Genomic DNA, 20231 nt, shown 5'->3' with positions numbered 1-20231 from the left:
CAAAACCATTTATCAACCCAGTACATTTTATATGTGATTTAAACCAGCACAGGAAGAAGAAAAGAGACTTAAAATATAAGTTATTTTTAATTTCTTTTCTCATTTTTATTAAAACCATACAAACATTTGTAGTCAGTTATAAAAGAGCAAAGTGGCTCTTTTGGTGGAGCCAGATCTGTCTGGCCTCTACCCAGGGCCTGGGAATCCCTGCTTTCAAAGTCAATTCTTTATTGGCCCCAGGATATTTCCCATTTCCTCTGCTAAACCTACAGAAAGAGTATTGTATTTACACATTATATATAAAAGAGCACAACAAAATGTGAAAACTTAAAAAACAAAATCAAAGAAAAGTAGAATGCATTTTGCAAATCTGAACTTTTCTGATAGTCTGACTTTTCATATATAACTGTTCTGTCATTTTATATTTGTTCAGGTCTCACAAGACACTTTACATGTTTAATATTTTTTTATTTTTCACAATGGAAGATTGGCAGTGATCTTTCTCTTGATCGACAGGCAGATACTGTACGTATAAGGCACATATCTCAATGTAATTTCCTTCCCTCAAAGAAAATAATTTCTACTTCTTTGAAGAAGAAAAAACCACTAATGCACAGCTACAAAATGATAAAAGAACAACAAAACAATTTGTACCTCATTGCTTTGACGTTGAATAAAAGGTAAACTACTCCATATTCTGTGTCCAGTCACATAGGGGCAAGGCAACACTAACACTGTTGACAAATTCACTGCAATACTTGATGGCAGTACACATTCTGAATTTAAGAGCTTTGGAGAAAACAATACAGAGGATTTCCTATCAAACAGAACATGTCACTTAACAGCATTTACTGTATCTTTACGAGAGGGAAATTCATGTGCTTTGGACCACTGTTGGTCATGAAGACAGATTAAAAACATGAAATAATCATATCTATTTATGTAAGCATACATAACGCACCAACGGGGACCTTTGATCATAAAGGAGAAAATGTCAGTTTTCATATCAGCTCCAAACAACCGTGCAATCCAACGTCAACATTTGATTTTCACAAACAGAATATAAAAACACTGTTATATACACTTGTGAGTACCTTACCAGACTAACTAAACCAAGCCATGTAGATATCAAGGGGACGACTATCTACAGTACCTTGAAGACTTGAATGTGTTCGTTACCATACTGCAGTTACTCTCCACAAAAACACCACTTGGTAAAACTTGGTAGAAGCACTGAAACATTTACAGATTCACAAAAGTAACAAACAAAATAACAACAAATGTAAATACACCACTTATTAAAAACCTATGATATATGATACAAAGTTATCACCAGGGCCTGCTAAATAATGACCCATTTCTGACCTGCTGTAACCAGAATGGATTGAGCGGCTTTGTTCCTCTGGGATCAGAACTGCAGATACTTGGCACATGGGCTAGTCTATAAACTTATATAGACAGTGTTCATGTTTTACCTTGAATACATGCATCTTTACTGATAGTGTATACAGCAAAACCAGTGACAATAAACCAAATACTGTTTAAAGGACTGAACTTTTTCTCACCATCACATGGAAATACAAAGAGAAGAGCTTCCAAAAATAGCCTACATTCCAGAAAAGGAATATAACTATTTATCTATACATAATTTTGACACATCCCGTTTCTGTGTGGGATGACCTTTTTACAAAATAAATGGGTTTGGCAATTGCCTTTCCCAGAACACTTTAAGTACATATTAAAGTTCTCGTAATTGTCACTTTGGTCTAAATCTTCACATACACCAGAGTTTTTCTCTTCCTTTTTTTACATTTTTCTTAAGGGAGGAGATAGCAAAGAGGGAGAAAGCAGCTACCGCATGATAGCCAGGAACTTGCTCTCCTCAGCCAGTGTGGTGAGCAGAGAGCTCATGTCTCCGATCGCCATGTTGTTCAGGCCGGGGGCCACACTGTGGAAGGTCGCAGATGCTCGAGGCGTGGTCAGGCGTGATGAGGTCCTGGACAGACCCTGGAAGATGGAGGGACTCAACACCCCTGAGACCAGGCTACCCTGGTCATAGCCATCCTCCAGCATGGCACCAAAGTCTAGACTTACGCCCTCATCTAATAAACTGGGCACATTGCCATCCACTGTGCTGGTCACCTGGTCTGCACCAGGGGAGAGCAGGCTTGCCGTGTTCTCGTTGCCAGCACCTTGTCCCACAGACTCAGCTATGGAGTCTAGCAAGCACTGCTCCTCCAGGATAGGGAACGCCTTAACATCTGGTGGTTCGTAAGAGAGGCATTCATCAAAGCCATGCTCTAAGTATCCATGGTCTGGGCCCTCTAGTTTCAGCCCAGATACCTGATGTGCAAGGGAACAGTGGTCCCCACTTTTCTGCAATTGTTGCTGTTCACCACAGTTCTCTGGGTTGAGGTACTGCTGGGTCCGAACTGAATTCCTGTAACCGATCAGTGGGCGAGGGACATGGACCTGTCGATTGTGATGAACAGCAGTTCCCTGGGAGAGGCTGGGGATGTTGTCCATAGAGATCCTGCTAAGGATAAGGTTGTTCCCAATTTGGCAAGAGGTGGTGTGGTTCTGTTGGAAGTGGCTCTGCTTCTGAGGTCCATTGGAGGCCTGCTGTTTGAAGGCCTGCGGAAGAGGCGCGTCTACGATCTGTGAGAAGTTAGGCCTTCCAAAGGTGTTTGTAGAGTTGTGACTAGTACCTCTCATCTGCATGCAGGAGTTAGGTGATGTCTCAAGCTTAACCCCAGGGTTGACACAACAAGCATTTTGAGGCAGATTAGCCTGGGCACAACTGTTCGGGAAATCAAGGGGTGCTTGCTGCTGAACCACCATGTTTCCAAACCTGCCAAAAGGCGCAGATATTGTTCCATGGTCTGTGCCAGACCACCTTCCACACTGTGTTTGGTGGTTTTGTTCTCTCTGAGGAGACCTGTCAACACTGCCAGAGCTCACTTCATTCCACTGGATGGGAAGCTTACTCGGGCTCGTCCGCTCTGCTATCTGCTGGAGACTTTGGGATCCAGGAAAGGCCATATTCAACCCTGATGTCTGGATCAGTTCTACCTCCTCCATAGATGGATGGGAGACGTCCCTTTGGCCAGAAGCTAATTGGTCCTCAATGTGCATATAGGAGCCACCATCCACCTGAGCCTGGGAGTGAAGATACTGCACCAGGTCATCTGGCAGCATATCCTCATCCCCAAGTAACATGCCAGCCTGATCCTCCATGGCCAGTGCTTCTAAAGCTGCGTGTTCTGCGATGCTAGGAGTGTACGGTGAGTGCTGCAGGCCTCTCTGAAGGTTGCCCTCTGATCGCGTGTAGTTCTGTAGACCAAAGCTGCGGGTTTCAGGGGTCGAATGATGGGACAAGGGCGGAAGAGGGTGGAGATTGTTGAGGCTGTTGAAGCGTTGCACTGGTGGCAGATTGCAAACGTCGCGAGCCTGCGTCCGCACTGGGTCGCTGGCCCTCCGGTTCCCATTCAGTGGCCCCTCGCCAGGATAGAGGACTCTCCTCCTATGACCTGCATGTCCCATATACCCATTGGTGTACCCGTTGGTGCCATCACCGCAGCAATGTGGCCTGACTAGTGGCGGTAAAGGATGGTTGCTACCACCATCATCCATCATGGCCATGCGCGTCTTCAAGCTCATGCGCTCCATGTTAGGAAGAGGCGTGGGAGGTGGGCCACCAGTGGCTGCTGCATACTTGGCTTTCAGGTGGTAGTGCTGTGCTGGTGTTAAAGTGAGCATACCCCTTGACCCCGCTACTCCTCCCATACCTACTCCTCCTATACTTCCACAGCCCGCACCTAGGTGCATCCCTCCACCCCCTCCTCCTGTCCCACCTCCATAGTGGCTCGCCTCGCTTGACCGGCGGGAGGCATCAGTGGAGATGGGGTCGTATGAGTCGGTGGAGCTGAGGTTGTGGAGGCGGCGGTGGTGGCCTGCAGCCATCGTACCCTCACTCTGGGAAGCCTGGCTGGAGCGTCGACTGGAGAAGCAGGGGGAGATACCTGAGGAGCGCCGACTGCTGCTCAGGTAGGCCGAACTGGTGGCGCTACCACTGCTGTCACGCCGGTCTCGGAGCAAATTGAGCACTGTTAGCTCTGTGCTGCTCAGCTCAGCATGAGCAGGTGGCTGAGGAGCAGACACCCCCCACTGCCTGCCCAGACAGGATTCTGAGGGAGAAACACAGACAGAGAAAACGGAATGAGTAAAGGTTGGACTGCAGACAAGGATATTGTGTGTTGAAAGGGAGATTACAGGTTATGAGAGATTAAACACCAAATAAGTGCAGATAGATCCCCAGATGTATGCATATAAACAGACAGCATTTGGTCATGAAACACTGTTACATGCTGGTTTCCCTGATATGATGTACGGGTTGATATGGCTCTGATACCATTTCCCAGCAGAACAGTACATTGTAGGCATTAGTTTTGCCTGAATGCTTCAACCGAGATGGGCAAGATGGAAGCCAGGATAAATGTTTTTCTTAAAGCATGATTTGTGGGTAAGAGTCATTTCTGTATACAGGTGCTTTTCAACTGTAAAAATCTCCACTTGAGCTCAATCACGTGTCGAAATAGGGATAATTCATGTTTAATTTCTGAGTGTTATTGACTGTAGTTAAATAGTTTAAGAGCAGTAAGAAAATAAATTGTCATACCCACTTGTACCACAAATTGAAGGATTTTCAAACAAGACAAAACTTTGAAAGAAAGTTGAAAAAGTGAAACTTACCCTTCCCCAGGATGTTGGGTAGTGTGGAACCTTTTGGGGGCGGTGTAGGGGACAGGGTCCCCAGCCTGGGCAGCACTCCGTTCACCTGCTTCAGCCTCTCCATCTTGATGTGCTCCATCCAGCGCACAGGGCGGCCCACACTGCGCCTTGCCTGCAGGGTCAGCATGGCCGCTGTTGCCGTGGAGACTGTGGAGTCCATGATGGGGCTTGGCTCACCCTCACACTCCTCCTCAAAATCATCTTCGTGTTCTTCTCTCCCCTCTTCCTCCTCTAGCCCCTCCCCTGACGAGCGTCCGGCGCTCACAGCAAGCTGGACTCCACTGCTGGGATAGGTGCTGACGGGGGACTGGTCACTGCTGCATGTAGACTGACCGCCAGGGCTTGGCTGAGACGTCTGATACAGGCCAGGGAAGAAGAGAAGATTGAGAGACAGGAGGAAAAGAAAGAGAAAGAGGTAAGTTTATCTCAGGACATGTATACAGTATCAATGTCACACAAAAAGATGAATGTAATCTTTTGACGGATGTATTCCCTATAAAATAGGAAAATGATCCTAAAGAATCACAGACAATTAGGAGAGATGCTATTCACATATGCACTTGCATTATCATTCCAGATTGAGCTGGTTGTCCAACCCTCAGCAACAAGAAGGGGGAAGAAAAGAGGTATTTGGAGGACAATGCTTTGTACATTATTGGGGCATAAGTAATGCCTCCCCCTGTGATCCAGTCAGGACCAACACAGACAAAAAGGAGAAAATCCTGTTTTGGGTTCTTTTCAAAGGATAGGCAAATAGGATAAAGGCCTAATTAGGTTGTTTACTGAATTTTAGGAAGTATGTTACTGAGGAATAATGGAATTACTCTTTTCTGGCATCCAGCTTCAACATTGTTTAGAGGGCATTCGTCCTGTTAGCTGTTGAATGAAGTTGGCTGCCTATCAGAGCCCTGGGCAGTATGGGGCGTACTTTCAGTGCCCACAGAGTTCAGCCCAAAGCATTGGGCATTGCTCAGAAAAATGCGTTGCCTTTGGTAAATAACATTGCCAATCTTCAGAGTGATGTAAAATGAGAAGAATCTGTTTTATATGAATGTGAAGGATGAGGGAGACCAACGTAATCACAATTTGACCATGTTTTGGGTGAAAGTCAAGCAGTTGTGATGGGATGAGAAAAGACGATAAACAGAGCAAAAACCACGATGAGCCACGATGGGAAAAAGTGAGACTCACACAGAATACTTTACAAATGCAATGTGAAGGGGATACCTATCTCACCTGATTACCCACTGTCCTTAGAAAGGGAGGTAGAGAAATGCCATAGCATTGGATAGGAAGAAAAAGTTTACTCATTAGAAGACTTTAGTGTTAAATGTGCATGCCCCCAATCAAATGTTAAGTCACACAGTCACACTCAGTACTAGGCATTCAAATGTCCTATGTTAAAGTGAAGGAATAGGTTAATCAGAAAAGAATTCAAATAGGATAAGATACAGGTTTTTCAGCACAATTAATAAAGAAAGTCTTACCATAGGCTTCTCTGTCTTGATAGACTTGACCTGCAGACATTCATCCTGTTTTGAGGTAGCATGGTTGTACTCCCTTTGGTCCGTGTAACCACCCATTTGCCCTGGCGACCGGCCCTGGCTGTTGCCCCCAGGTGGTGGAGGACGTGGATAATCTCCACGCTGTTTCTTGGTGACGTGCGCCTCCGGTCCGTGCACCGTCTTCACGTGCTTGCGTAAGGAGCTAGGATCCGTGTAGCGTTTGGTGCAGCCTGGGATTTTGCACACATATGGTTTCTAAAAATGAAAGGAGAAAGATGAGCTGTGAGAAACACGTTCATTCAGCAAAGTCAAAGGATCATAACTGGCCTGGATCACGTTTGTCAGTACCTCGTTTGAGTGTGTGCGATTCTGGTGTTTCGCCCGGTCTGAGGCATTGGAAAAGGCCTTGTTGCAGCCTTCGTGTTCACACACATACGGTTTCTCTCCGGTGTGCGAGCGTAAGTGAGTTTTAAGGTTTTCCAGACGGGAGTAGGCCTTGGCACAGCCCTCAAACTGCAGAAAAGAGAAACAAGGGGGCATCACTCATACAGCTTGAATCTTGTGTTATCAGGTAGCTTTTCAGAAAATAACGAAAGGTTTCTTACCGTGCACTTGTGGGGTTTTTCCCCAGTATGCCTGCGCATGTGGACCACCAGCATGTACTGCGCCTTGAAGGGCTTCTGCTCTCGAGAACATTCCTCCCACCGACACACAAACTCCTTCTTCTCCCCATGGATGTGGTCATTGTTGATGTGCTACAAAAGATGGTGAGATGAACTTTAACCAAACATCAATCATTGGATTATTATAAGCTCTATTAAGTGCAATGTCATTTTGCATTGAATTGATTCATTGATTAGCTTGAGGTGTTTTTGCTCTGCAGCAAATATAACATTTCCTTTTCTGTTTTCCATTTCATTTCTCTTAAAACCCTTTTCCATTATTTTCCATCAGTGTTAAAATCAGCACAAACACAGGGGGAAAAGTCAGTCTTGTGAGTCTCAGTGTCCAATCTGAACAGGATTTTCAAATAAAACCCTGTCACTTCACATCACAGTGGGCCCTCGCCCCTCCATGACAAGTGCTGACAGTTGTGCTGCCGTGGCAACTTCCAATCTGAAGGCTTAGGAAGGAGGGAGAGGTGGGAGGGAGGTGAGGAGATATCAAGGGGGAGAAATCAAAAGTTCAGTCAAGGCATCTGAAATGTTAGGGCCAAGCATTATATCTGTGAGCACCACCTTTCTCTTACTCCGTCCCCTCCTCTCTTCCTTTTTTTCAGTTTTTCTTCTTCTCTTCTTACTAACTGTCTCGTAAAACTGGGTAAGTGGTGGACGTTCCACAGGAATGAAGGAGGTGAGGATGGGGGGAAAGTCACGCAGACCCTCTGGGGACAGAGTCAACACTGTGGTAGCCTTTCAGGGAGCAATTTAAACCCAGGGATACAGACACAATATCCTGACCAAAAGAAATGGCATTATTACATTCCTGAGCAGCGGAGAAGAGCCTTTTTACCTTGGGGGTGAAGGGAGAAGGACAGAGGGGGAAAGAAAAAAAAAATGGGGGGGGATAAATAGAGACTTGACTTTGAATGCTCTAAATGTCTGGGGGAAACGTTTTCTTTGAGCACTTACTTGCAGAATTGTTAAGCTATAAAACATGCAGGACCAAAGCAAAATACAGAATCCAGGGTCAGTTCCCCTCTAGGCATGACAAGGCTCTGACAATGGCATCTTTGTTCCTCCTCTGCGCCCTGCCCACTGGCCAGATCATGACCCCACATATAACTATAACCATGACATCCACCAGAAACCGCCCTATTTCCAATCTTTCTTCAAGGCATTTTGACCCTAAGCATGCCACTGCACTCCCTTCCCAGTAATACTGAAGGGGGAGTATCGACAAATGAGTCAGTGCAGCAACAGCAGTGTGCGACAGCAAAAGCAAAGAGTAAAATGACACTAAAATATCCGCAAAGGACCTCCATTATTCTCGCTTGACACTTTTTAATTCTAAAGTGACAAAACAAGACTAATTCCAGGGGAAATGATTGGGGACTGGATGACCACAGACATTAGTGAAGTTTCCCCAAGATTGATCTTCCTCCCCACCTCGGTCCGAGCCTCACAAAACCTTACTCGTCTTCTCTTTTTCTTCCTCTCTGTGAGGGAATCCCTGTGGCAAGCAATCGGTCTGTTGTGAGCAGCATTCAATATCCCCGGGCTGAGAGCGATGGGAGAGCGCCGTGGTGTTGGATCACGTGGGTGGTTGGAACAACACGAGCGCATGCACACACAGATGGATACACACTCGCACTCTGTTTGTACAAATGAAGGAGGTCGCTGACGGGTGTGATGCATGAGGCTCTGAGCTGACAGAGAGGGGGGGACAGACAGCACGGGGAGAGGGGCCGCAGAGAAACCTAATGGCATGATCTAATAGCAATTCTTATTGAATCAATAATCTCCATGCTGAGCAGACAGGCCACGTTGGCCGGCTAAATCGACAAACAGGTGCTGATAGCAGCGGAGAGGCAGGTTATTCATCTTCGCCCTGCCAGCTTATCGGCCAACAACTGTAAAAAACGCAGCCAAGATGGATTTAGGAGGGAGTCGCACGACAGGGAGCGCCGGGGACACGGACACAGGGGACACTGAGGCCGTGTGACGTATGAGAGGCACACACACAGATACACACACACAGGTGCAGGGACTGTTTTATTGGTCCCGGTGCTTGGGTAGAAACATCCAAAAAAACACCAAAACAATTCCCACTTGGATTTTTATGTCTTCAGAAAAAACTAAAAGTATATGGTTTAAAAATGTGTCATTCTATACTATTCTAAAAAACATGCATCCCTACACCTTTAATAATAGACAGAATCCTATCCTTTTTTGTGTGCTATTTCTCAGCATTTGCCCATTTCAGTATCAATCTCCATGACTCCTTATCAAACTCTCTCTGGGACATAGCCCTCATGCATTAGAATGCAAGCGTGCATGAAAAGAGGGCCTGTTTACAAGGCAATTTCACTAAGCTGTGGGACCCGCAACACCGTTTAGCTTTATCAAACAGTGCCTAATAAATCATATGCTCTTTTGTGATGTCAGTTGCTGAAGTGCTTTGTGTAAAGAGAGGGAAAAAAAGAGCATGAAAAAGGCAAAGAAGGGAGGGAAGGAGGAGGGAGGAAGTAAAAGGGGGAGAAATTGAGGGAAGGAGGGAGGATGAGAGTAAGTGAGTGAGCAGGGGGCAGGGAGCTAGAATTGGCATGTGTAATTCAGCACAGTCTTTTCATCTTAGAGTAAGATATTCTTGACAGATAAGGGGCCTAATCCTTCTCCTGATCAAAAAAAATCTGCATTTTGCCAATTAAAAGCCTGCTCCAGCAGCCAGGGGGGGGGCTGCCTTCAGACTGCGCCCACTTTTATCTCGCTTTAACACCGGGGAGGCGCACAGCAGCCGCCTCCACAAGGCTGCACACAGGCAGAGCCCGCTCCCCATCTGAGAACAAGGACATCGCAGCGCCACCTATGTAGATGACCTGGAACAGAATGGTAGACTGTGGAGGGGGGGAGACCTGATGAGCTCTGAGAACACACACATGCAGACCACCATCAGACACCACTCATATAAAGTCTGAAACATCCCCACAAATCTGTATGATAGCAGGCCTACATTGACAGGAGAATCCACTAAAAGAAGAAAAAAAGATCAAGTGTAATTCACCCTAGGTCAAATACATTTTAAAGAGGCAGGATATTCGCATAAATGTTTACATTTAAAAAGAAGCTGAAGAATACTAAATTAAGGTGATTCATCTTGCATAACACCACACTCAGTGTTTGCAAAATCCTTAAGTCTATAGCCACAATTTAGTTTTTACAAAATGCTTCTCCTTACAGAGAAGAATATTGCTTACATATATTTATATATTTATACATGTATTTGTACAAGGGAACTAAAACCGCAAAGCTCTGTTTTAGATTCCTCCATGTCAATATATTAGTAATAATAAAATAGTGTTGGGCAAGGCCATATTAGGACATTATGAAGTGTTGGGTTGGCATCTCCGGCAACTAAACTGAGCCCCACTTCAAGAGAGACATTAAAGAAGCCACCAGGCCTTATCTTTAAAAGTACTCGCTTCAAGCGGTAAAGAGGGGAGGGACAGAAAATGAAAGAGAAAATGTGAGAGGGAGAGGTTCATGCCCAAAAATGGGGAAGCAAAAGAATGTGTAGCTGATGCCGAGAGGGAGATGGAGAGGTATAGAGAGTTGAAATGTAATAAATGAAATAAATACAGCAACCTAAAATTGACACCCGCCTCGCTTTTGCTGACTGGGTAGGCCAGATAAGTGAGCTAAATTGCACAGATCTGATGTTTATCTTATCGGCTGCACCGAGAGCGCTTAAACACAGATGATAAAGGAACGCCGTGGCGTGTCATGTTGAGAGCATGCTTGAGAGTGTAAAAATATGCATGGAGAGCGCAGCAGGAGTGCTTTTGAACAAGGTGGAGAGCAACAAGGGTGGTGGGAAGGCTTAATTCTAAAATTAGGCCAATTTGAATTTAAAAAAATTAGGGATATTTGAATCAGTGCAGCTGGTACTTTAAATACTTTAAAAACATTTAGCACAGCAGTCAAATCTTTAAAAACATTAGATATGTTAAAACTTTGTGCAAACGCTGGTGGTTCCATTAGTTTGATTTTTTTTTATCATGTTTTTTTTCCCCGAAGCCATTTCAGAAGACAAGTACAAGGGGGAAGGGACGCTCCATTGTTTGGTTATATGGAAATCCCCCCACCCCCAAACCCCTCCCAGTGTGTGAGGAGAGACACTGTGGTCCAAATACTGTACTTATCCTATTACTGAGGGGGGTGGGGGTGTGGAGAGATAAGAGCGTTTTTCCCGTCCGCTCTGCTGAATTAGAGGACACGGATTCTGTAGGCGAAGACTTTTATTGGCATCTCTCTGCATATCTGCATGTGCATAGAAAATGAGAAATAAAATGCAATATCAGAAAGTCAAATGGAAAAAAATATATATTCTCAGATGGAGGAAATGGAAAACTAATAAGAATTTTGTAAGTGTCTGTCTACACGGGAATCTGATAATAAGGGCAGCTTGGCAAGGTTAGGCTGGATAGTATTTGTGGAGAGATGAGAGAACATTGTTTTGCTCAGATGGCCACCTGCTGTGACTACAGTAGGGGGAGCACGCTTTTCCTCCATTAAGAAGCCATCCTCCCTTCCTCTCCCACCACCTTAACTCATCCCACCCCCTGAAACAGGGGCAAGAAGTTGTCAAGATTCTCAACCTTTGAGCCGAGCCCTTCAAACACGGGAGGCAGCCCATTCCGCGCTGAGGATATCAATTATAGATAGGGGTTACCACCACGGCTGAGGATTGCAATGTCAAGACGGCAAATAGACAGCTGTGGAGAGCTGAGGATCTTTCTATCAGATGTGTGCTGATGTGTGTTTCACATGTGTGTGCGTGCCTTGTTCACAGCATCATATTGGTTTATTTTCAACTCCAACTTCAGTCTGCCCTGTGAGTGCTTCACAAGCCAAGGGAGAGTTGCAGAGCTAAGTAGAGGGGGTGGCGCGACCCATAATGTCATTAATATTTAGCTTAGCATTGAACCCTCTGGCGCACTGTGATGAGAGGTCATCCATCTCCTGGGCTGTGTGAGAGTTCTGATAACAGGCAGGAAGAAGGCCGGTCCAGTGTTGTACACAAAGCTCACATCCTGACTCTGGGAAGCTTAACCCACCAAATCACTTAGCAGCGTTCAGCTGCGAGATGTGCTCTCCAGCTTCTGAGTCCATTACCACAGTCCCTGGATCCAATCAGGAATCCGGCAGCAGTATCAGTCAATGCCTGCAGCACTGACTCTTTCTGTAGGGTGCTGCTGCACAGACGCACAGGCTGGGGTTGTGGCCTGATAGGAGGCATTGTGCACAAAAGCACAGCTGCAGTACATGTAGCTGAGATCCACTGAGCTTGAGGATAGAAACACTGAAAACTCTCACAGCACAGAGACATTGTAGTTTTTTTATTTTGAGCCATACCGTGAATGCTTCATTTTCATTTGTTAACACCCTGTTATGTTTTCCTGAAAGAAACATTAGTCCCGGAGAACAACTGGGGCTAAGTGAACACTTCTCTGCCCACAGGAAGGGATGGATTATGATACATAATATCTTTTAAACAGCACATTTACATTCTTTTAAATCAGCGCTACTCACTTGTACTAGCTGCTCCTGCGTGTCAAACTCGCGGCAACAGTTCTCCCAGTGGCAGTTTGTCTCATAAACCAGCTCTGGCTCCTGTTTGCTTTCATCCTTGTCCCCTTCCTCTTTCACCAGGGTCATCCCATCCGGATGGTCCTGAGGAAAAAAACAGTTACAATATTTTAGTTCAACGACTAAGCACAGCATTTTGTAAATACTAAAAAAACGACTGGAACTGCCTTCCTCCCCCCAATATCAGTCCATCTAAATTTGTCATGAAAGTATATTTTTTTATGGCCTTTCTGGTTTACATCTTAGGCCCAGCCAAAAATGATTTGGTCACAGGTCTCAGCCACAGTGCCCTTGTTAGTCTGGCCTTGTCTGGCTGCTGTGAAGAAAAGTGTGGAGAGGAAATGTAGCGCTGAAAGCCCCGCTCTGTGTTTGGGGGTTGTTATACGACAGGACTGGGGTAAGTATTTGAGGAATCTAACCCCCTTTTCCTGCTAGAGGTTGCTCTATTAGCCCAGACATATTTCACTGTCACAGTTAGGAGGCTGAGTGGAGCAGAGTCTGCACCCCAGGCTGAATCTGCTGCTGGCTGAATATCAACTCTAATAAGGTTTTTTTGTTCTGCAGCTGCAAACATTAACTGTTATCACATTTCTCTTTCATTTCTCCAGGCACTTAAAATGTTGATTAAACAAAAACTATTTCCTTCTGGTCTCCCAGAGATCAATGAATTGTTTTTGCTTCGGAAACAGCGGCTGATAAGAGCAGAGTGGGAAACACCAAAAAACAGCCAAATGAAGGTAAATAAATAAAAACTGTGGCTGGTAAGCTTGTGTATTGTTGCGGCAGATGACCGATTATTATGTGGGCGTCGTATTGTAGTGGCAAAATCTAAAAATAAAAACTTGGCTGGATGCTAGGATTTACCATCAGAATTGTTTGCCAGAATGTGGATAGCTTTGTCAGATAGCTGAAGAGAATCCTATGGACCCAGTGAGTTCAAATATATGTTTATATTTATGATGGACAATCCTCACCTGTACGCTCAGTGCGCCTGGGCTCGGCATCTCTTCCTCTGGTTTCATTTTGGAGCGTTTGTGGTGCATTGGGTCCCCTGTGCTGCTCACTGCAGATTCACTTGTTGGTTTGATCTGTTAAAATAAGAGATATTTCATCATGTTGAGGTTCCTATGATGTGGATTTGACTATATATATGATTCAATCGCGGTGTTTACTGATATTTCTTATGTTATTCTCTATAGAATAATAAAAAATGCATGTGCTGCTTATAAGTCGATTAATCATTGAGTTAATCAAGCAGAATAAAAACAACTGTGGTTAAACTGTAATGATTTCTGTACACTCAGTCTCAGGCAATAGCTTTTTACTTTGCAGATGAAAAACTATGCAATTGACTGTTTCACATTAGCTCCTATAATCACTGCAATTAAAACAAACTCATGGGCCAATTCAATGAGCCATTCACTGAGCCAATGGATGACCTGAGTTTGGCCCTGGCTTAAATTCACCCTTGGGGGAATTCTTGTTACATGCCAAGCTCACAAGAATAAAAGAACAAACAAGAAGGTCCTGTGTGTTTTTTTCCACAGGCCTCTCAGAGTTGTAGTGTTTCTGTCAGTCTCTGTACACTATCTTCGCTCAAATATATGAGATTCAGCATTGGCCCCGAAGCAATATTCTGTTCATTCAGGAGACGGAAAAGGCAATTTTGGTGTACCTAATTTGAATGAGGCCTCATTTGTGATAACACAACATTCGAGGGATAGGAAGCAGCAGGGAGGACGCTAATAAACATTGAATATTTACTTCAAATGTGGGCCCGCACATAAAGTGAAGGTTGAGGATGGCGAGAAAGAGCCCCTTTGGATCCATCCATCCATGTCAATATTCCCTCTCTATATCCTTGTTCTCTCTCTAGTGATTAATGGAGTCAGCAGTGGGATTCTATGCTAACAAGCCCCTTGTTGTTTGCTGCAGGCACGTTCTGGGCTGTGAGCGGCAGTCTTAAAACAAGAGACAACACAAGTAGGAGGAAACTCCCAGGAGATGGGTGCGTGGAGGGGGGGTCCTGCCTGTACCATGTGAGCTTTTTTCGTTTCACTGAAATGTAGCTGGCATGTGACACCGCTATCTATTACCCGTGATGATGAATCGCACAGGCGCCTGCTGCCGCTCTCACCTGTGAGGAGTCGTTGGAGAGGACTGAGCGCTCGCTCGCGCTGAGACCTGGGGGGGGGATCCCGGGGACGGGCCTCTGGGTGGCGAAGGCCGGCGACGGGTGGATAAGAGGCGGGCTGTGGCCGAAAGCAGAGCCCACGAGCCCTGGCTGACGGCCCATCAGCTGCTGGTGCACGTGCAACGCAACCGGGGATGGAGGGTAGGCGAAGCTTAATGCCGGGCTGAGGGAGCAGAAAGGGAAACAAAACATAAAATAAACTACAACTTCAAAAATGAGGCAATAAGACAGTGAATAAATGGATTGTTCTGGATAGCTTCTTCTCCCTGAGGACAATCTGACAGGAGATGGTGTGGTAATGCTGGAACCAAGGGGCTGCAGGCAGAACCCTGCCAATGAATGTGCTTGTTAACACACAGTGAATTATCATGTGGTCTGTGTAAGGCAGTATGTCATTCTTCCACTGGGCAAAATGATACAGATGATAAACAATCTAGAGTGTGTTGAATAGCCATGTAAATAAAGCCAAATGATTTGCCTCAACCTGAACTAACTTTGTTTATCCTCACAATCCCAGAAGCCACCTCTGGGGTGTGTGTAACCACAGGTGAACCAGCAGATAAACAGAACTGTGTCCGGCCTCCATTCATCCTGAGCCCTGACGCCTCGCTCTCACTGCGGCCCATATGTCTGCTGATCTTATTACGAGCCGAGTGGAAATCAATGGTCCGAGACACATTTGGGGGCCCATCCGCTTGTCATATCACTCATCAGTCTGTTGGCCCTGGCTATTTGGGTCCTGTCACTGGGACAGTGGCTGAGCGCGCAGCATGATTGATCAGCCTCTTCTTACAGATCGCTGATCAATGGCTGTGGGTGGGGCCATGGATCTTTTCTTTCCCCTTCTCTTTTCTTTTCTTTTGCTTCCCCTTGCTGGTACCGGGCCGTGATGTATGTGAGGTTTCCATGAGGTATACCTGATGACTGACACCAGCCGCCGGGGAGGCAGGCTGACTGGCTGGCTGGGAGATCGTCACCCACATGGGGCATTGACATGGACGATAGGCTACACACACTTTAATTCACTCCACCACACACTTTCTTTCTCATTTCTAATATTGTGTTGCCTGTGTGCTGCATGAAAAATACAAATCAATGATATTAGAAAACCATCTACACCACTACCCCGGGGAGGTGCTGCTGTCTGATCTATCATTGGCACATTTTGGTCCCCAAATGACCACCTTGAGAGAAGCACAGTCAATAAAAGCTCCTGAAAGACATCCTGACAGGATAAGTTGTTTGTTTCTAACTTTAAAGGGCTAATCTAGGCATTTTGTATTAACTCCTATAACATATGGGGACTAATAATAGAATATTAAGAATCAGTACAACAAAAAGATGCCGTTTTAGCCTGGCTTGTTTGCGATATGCTAAAATACCCTGAGTTTTATTCAATAGTGTGCGTCAAGCTCTGGCATCACTAGATCCTACATTTCCCATAATGCAAATTGATTGTGTGTTTCATTACATCCCCCAAGCTCTTACACTTTAAGTTTGTAATACAGGCTTTCTGTCAAAGTTGTTATGTCTAAAGCACAATCTGAAATAAATAATAACCAAAAAGGATATAAGAAATGAATAATTGACACAGGACAATTTTTCTTTCAGCTACCTGATGGCTCCCGCAGAGAGGTGACCGTAGGAGCCGCTGGTGGAAGAGCTGGAGCGGGAGTTGTTGAGCATGGTGACGAGAGAGTTGGGGGAGTGGCGGATCCTCGTCTGCAGGTCGAAGCTGTGCTCAGAGAGGGGGGAGATGGGCAGGGGGCGCTTCCTGTTTGGCCGCGTTGGCAGCCTCGGGCTCGGGAATCGAGAATCTGCAGAGAGGAGGAGATCTGAGTAAGGTAAAGGAAAAAAAATACAAGGTTAAATTGAACTTTACAACTGTGCTCCTTCATTCAAAGTTTCTCTGAGGAGCGTCAGATAAATTCATTGGTAACAATCCCAAAAACATTAGTTTGCTGCTTTATACGTTTGACTTAATCCTAACCTAATCTAACCCTAACAGATGACATTTTTGTCAATCATCACACAAAAGGATCATCTGAATGAGTGTTCAGCTGTCACTTGATGCACTGCTTGCATTTCATCCATGAGAAAACATGTCTTTTATGTTGGAGAAATGCTCCGACTGTGTATGGTAATATTTAATCAAGTCCAATTTGACTCGTTATTCAAATGAAATCAATGTTGACTAGAAATACTAAAAAGGGGTTTTGAAAAGGTAAAAGGCGGAAACAGCGCAACCATTCTCTCTGCACATACAATGAGCCACGGGTAGAGATTAAAACATGACTTTTGTTGTCTTTTCACATGGAGATGTCACAAACAAGACAGGGAAAAACAGAGGGAGATGGAAGGAGGGGGGGGAAAGCACTGAGGGGATGTCGTGCTTTGTGCATGAACTGACACAATGACTTTGTGACTCAAGACTTGGAAATAAAACATTTTGAGTTATTTTATAAAAGGCAAACAAAACCAGCTTACGCAGCCCCTATAACCCCCCTCCATATGTACGTCCCCCACAATCCATCCATCTCCCAAACGTAAATGCTCCATCTCTGGTTTGACACATCCCACGATTACAGAGTGCTCCATTCACATGGTAATCAGAGTGTGTGGATGTGTGTGTGTGCGTGCCTCTGTGGTGGCGGCGGTGCTGTTCTGGCATACATAGGCCTGAGTTTCGACTACCGCATGAAGCTGTATGGAGAGCACGCCTCCTTTACATTGTCATTGTATGGAAAATCTCTTTTTATGTCTTAGTGAAGGGGGTGTTGTACAGGATGCATATGTGTACACATGAAAATCCCTGAGTGCTCACAATTGATAATACAATGTTAGTCATGTGACGCTGCACGACATGTCTGATTTTACACAGTTTAATTCAGCTTGAACAAAATAGATAGTCCTGCAAAAATATAATTTTGACTAAACTTGACATTTTTTAAACAAGCCAAATAAAGTGAATTATCCTTATTTCCTACAAGTGAGAGAGCCGAAAAAGCAGGTCCACCATCCCACCACTGCAAGGCCTCATGGGAGTGGTGTTTATTAATGCACAGCCCAAATGATAAATCGGCCAACCGGGGAGACGGAGAGGGGAGTGTCCCGGCTCGTAGCAGGACTGTCCCTCTAATTTCCTCGTGATTTATGGACGGGATGGCTGGTTACGGGCTGCGTCATTAATTCTTGTGGCCAGGGAGGGTTCAGACACGCCGGACTGACAGCGTTGGAAATAAAAGCTGGCTCCAAAACTGGGGTTGAGCCCTCGCCGACACACTTTGGGGCCACCTGAGAGGGACACTATCACAGGGGAGGGCTGAAGTGAAGGGTGGATTTAAGACCGGACGGAATTTCTTCATGCGGAACATTTACTATAGGAGGCGAACAATCATTCCTGTGAAATTAATATGACAGTAATCCTATTTATTTACTTAAAGCTAATTTCAAATATAAAGATTATGTGTCACTTTTTCTTTATGGAAGTACATTTTGCTAAACAGATACAATTAGTCTTGGCAGGAGTGTAATCAACAATTAAGTGGTTTGTTTGTATCAAACAAAACATTCAGTGTTTAAAATGTTACTAAGAATGAACCTATTAATGAAAAAAACAGTGGATAAATAGCAAGGAAATTAAAATGAACTAATGAAAACCAGGAATAAAGACTTTGGTATTGTGATCTATGCGAGCTATGGCACTAATTAGGCAGCAGGAACAGAGACAATAGCCCATTAAAGCACAAATAGGCAGGACAGGCCCATTGTTTCATTAGCACCACTCTCTCTGACGGTAATTACACTGATGTGAAATAGACTAAAATAGCCGCAGTAACGTGGTAGCCCAGATTATCAGCGAAAGCCTCTTGATAGACTCTTTTCTTTGTATGTTTTTTTTTCTGAAATCCAACAAAGCTTTAAAGTGTTAATTTTTCCTCCGTTGGAACACACATTGTTGAAACATGATGAGTTATTACCAGCAATGATCACAGGCGTTTTTTTAAGTGAGGAGCATCGCATCTCCACTTAAATTGTGGCCCTAATTGTTTTGTTTCAGTCTATTAATCTTAAAAAGTGACACAGAAGAAAGGATTTCTCCAGTGATGAATGGCGGGACATTCCAATTCCCACTTAATAGCAATTAATTTTCTGATACCCGCACAAGTTTGGCTAGTTTTAATTAGTTTGTTCTGAGGAATGGGGGAACTTCACCCCGGATTTCCATGAAAGCGACGTCTGCCTGACTAAATACATTCTCATCAAAGGGAGAGGGGTGAGGCTGCCTGACCTTTCTAAGATTCAGTGTGCGTTTAATTTCCTATTTACACTTTAAAATAACTCATTAGCATAAGTCCTCTCCACACAGTCCTGAGCCCAGCACATTAAGACAATGGCTCATTTAAATCATGTCAAAGTCAAGTTGCCGGTCCCTCCTCGCTGTGGTTGAGCTGTAGCTTGATCTATAAATACCACAAAGAAGGTGTATCTTAAAGGTGCATTTCAGAAGTTGAATTCCCACTGGGGCCCCCCCTACTATAATGTTCTGTTATGAACTAAATAATTAAAGGTGTTATCTCAGGAGACATGTCTTTTTACCCGGGCCAAATCTGGTTCAACCATTTTTTAGATGTCTCAGTTAGCTCAAGCTGCTGTTTAAACATTATTTAAATAAACCCCTTATAATGTGTACATACATTCCAGTGATTAAGATAGTGTTACATTTAGTGTTATTTAAAACCACAACACCTACAAATTGATCTGCATATTATTTCTTTATGGAATAAAGAATGAAACAATTACAGATAGCTGCCTGTTACACACACCTCTGTATGTTCTCTCTCCTCTCCTCTTTGCTCCTTTTTGCACAGGTGTTCCTGATCTGTCCTGATTTGCACTCAGCCCTTTATTTCCTCAGGTGCTCCTCATCTGCCTTGATTACAAAGTAATGAGGAAGGCTGGGGGGGAAGTAGGATTTATGGAATATTGTTGAGAACAGTGGTCCTGGATCAGCTCAGCCTGATAAATGGACATTAAAGGTCCCCTATTATACTGTTTTACTTCAATATATTGTTGGTCTCAGATATATAAAAGTGTTTGGCTCGAAATACCAAACAGATCATGCATTGTAGCATGTCATAAACCCCTCTGTTTCAGCCCTGTTTTAAAAGTGCTGATTCTCTGTCAGTGACTTTAGATGAAGATAAGGAGCCCCTCCCCACGCCCCTCTGAGAGATATTTGGTTAAAAAGAACACAATGGTGCTCTAGGAGGAGATTCAGGTGATAAGGTGGGGGGGGGGTTACCTTGGTTGGTTATTGGCTAATGGTTACACAAGCCAAAAAATCGTTATGACATCATTAAGTAGCCGAAATCTGATCAGCTCATTTTCAGACAGGTTTTTATATAAATGGATCAGGACAAAAAGTTTGCA

The 20231-nt window shown here is 44.6% G+C and overlaps 1 protein-coding gene across 2 annotated transcripts in view; it reads right to left on the bottom strand.

Moving 5' to 3' along the window:
- Positions 1–80: 80 nt before the first annotated feature.
- gli3 (GLI family zinc finger 3) overlaps positions 81–20231 on the bottom strand; it is a 95312-nt gene continuing 75161 nt past the window's right edge. The window contains exons 7-15 of one of the 2 annotated variants that reach the window (XM_034214031.1): positions 16414–16633; positions 14742–14961; positions 13579–13692; positions 12548–12688; positions 6902–7051; positions 6645–6809; positions 6279–6551; positions 4753–5146; positions 81–4187 (exon numbers count right to left, since the gene is read on the bottom strand). In XM_034214031.1, coding sequence (XP_034069922.1) covers positions 1852–4187; positions 4753–5146; positions 6279–6551; positions 6645–6809; positions 6902–7051; positions 12548–12688; positions 13579–13692; positions 14742–14961; positions 16414–16633 — 4013 coding nt within the window. In that variant the 3' untranslated portion in view covers positions 81–1851. The remainder of the gene's footprint in view (positions 4188–4752; positions 5147–6278; positions 6552–6644; positions 6810–6901; positions 7052–12547; positions 12689–13578; positions 13693–14741; positions 14962–16413; positions 16634–20231) is intronic. The other variant, XM_034214032.1, reaches the window with a different exon arrangement.

This window comes from Gymnodraco acuticeps, unplaced genomic scaffold, assembly GCF_902827175.1.
Source record: "Gymnodraco acuticeps unplaced genomic scaffold, fGymAcu1.1, whole genome shotgun sequence".
Classification (NCBI taxonomy): Eukaryota; Metazoa; Chordata; class Actinopteri; order Perciformes; family Bathydraconidae; genus Gymnodraco; species Gymnodraco acuticeps.
The sequence above is the reverse complement of the archived record's forward strand: the minus strand, read 5'-3'. Positions and strand labels throughout refer to the sequence as shown.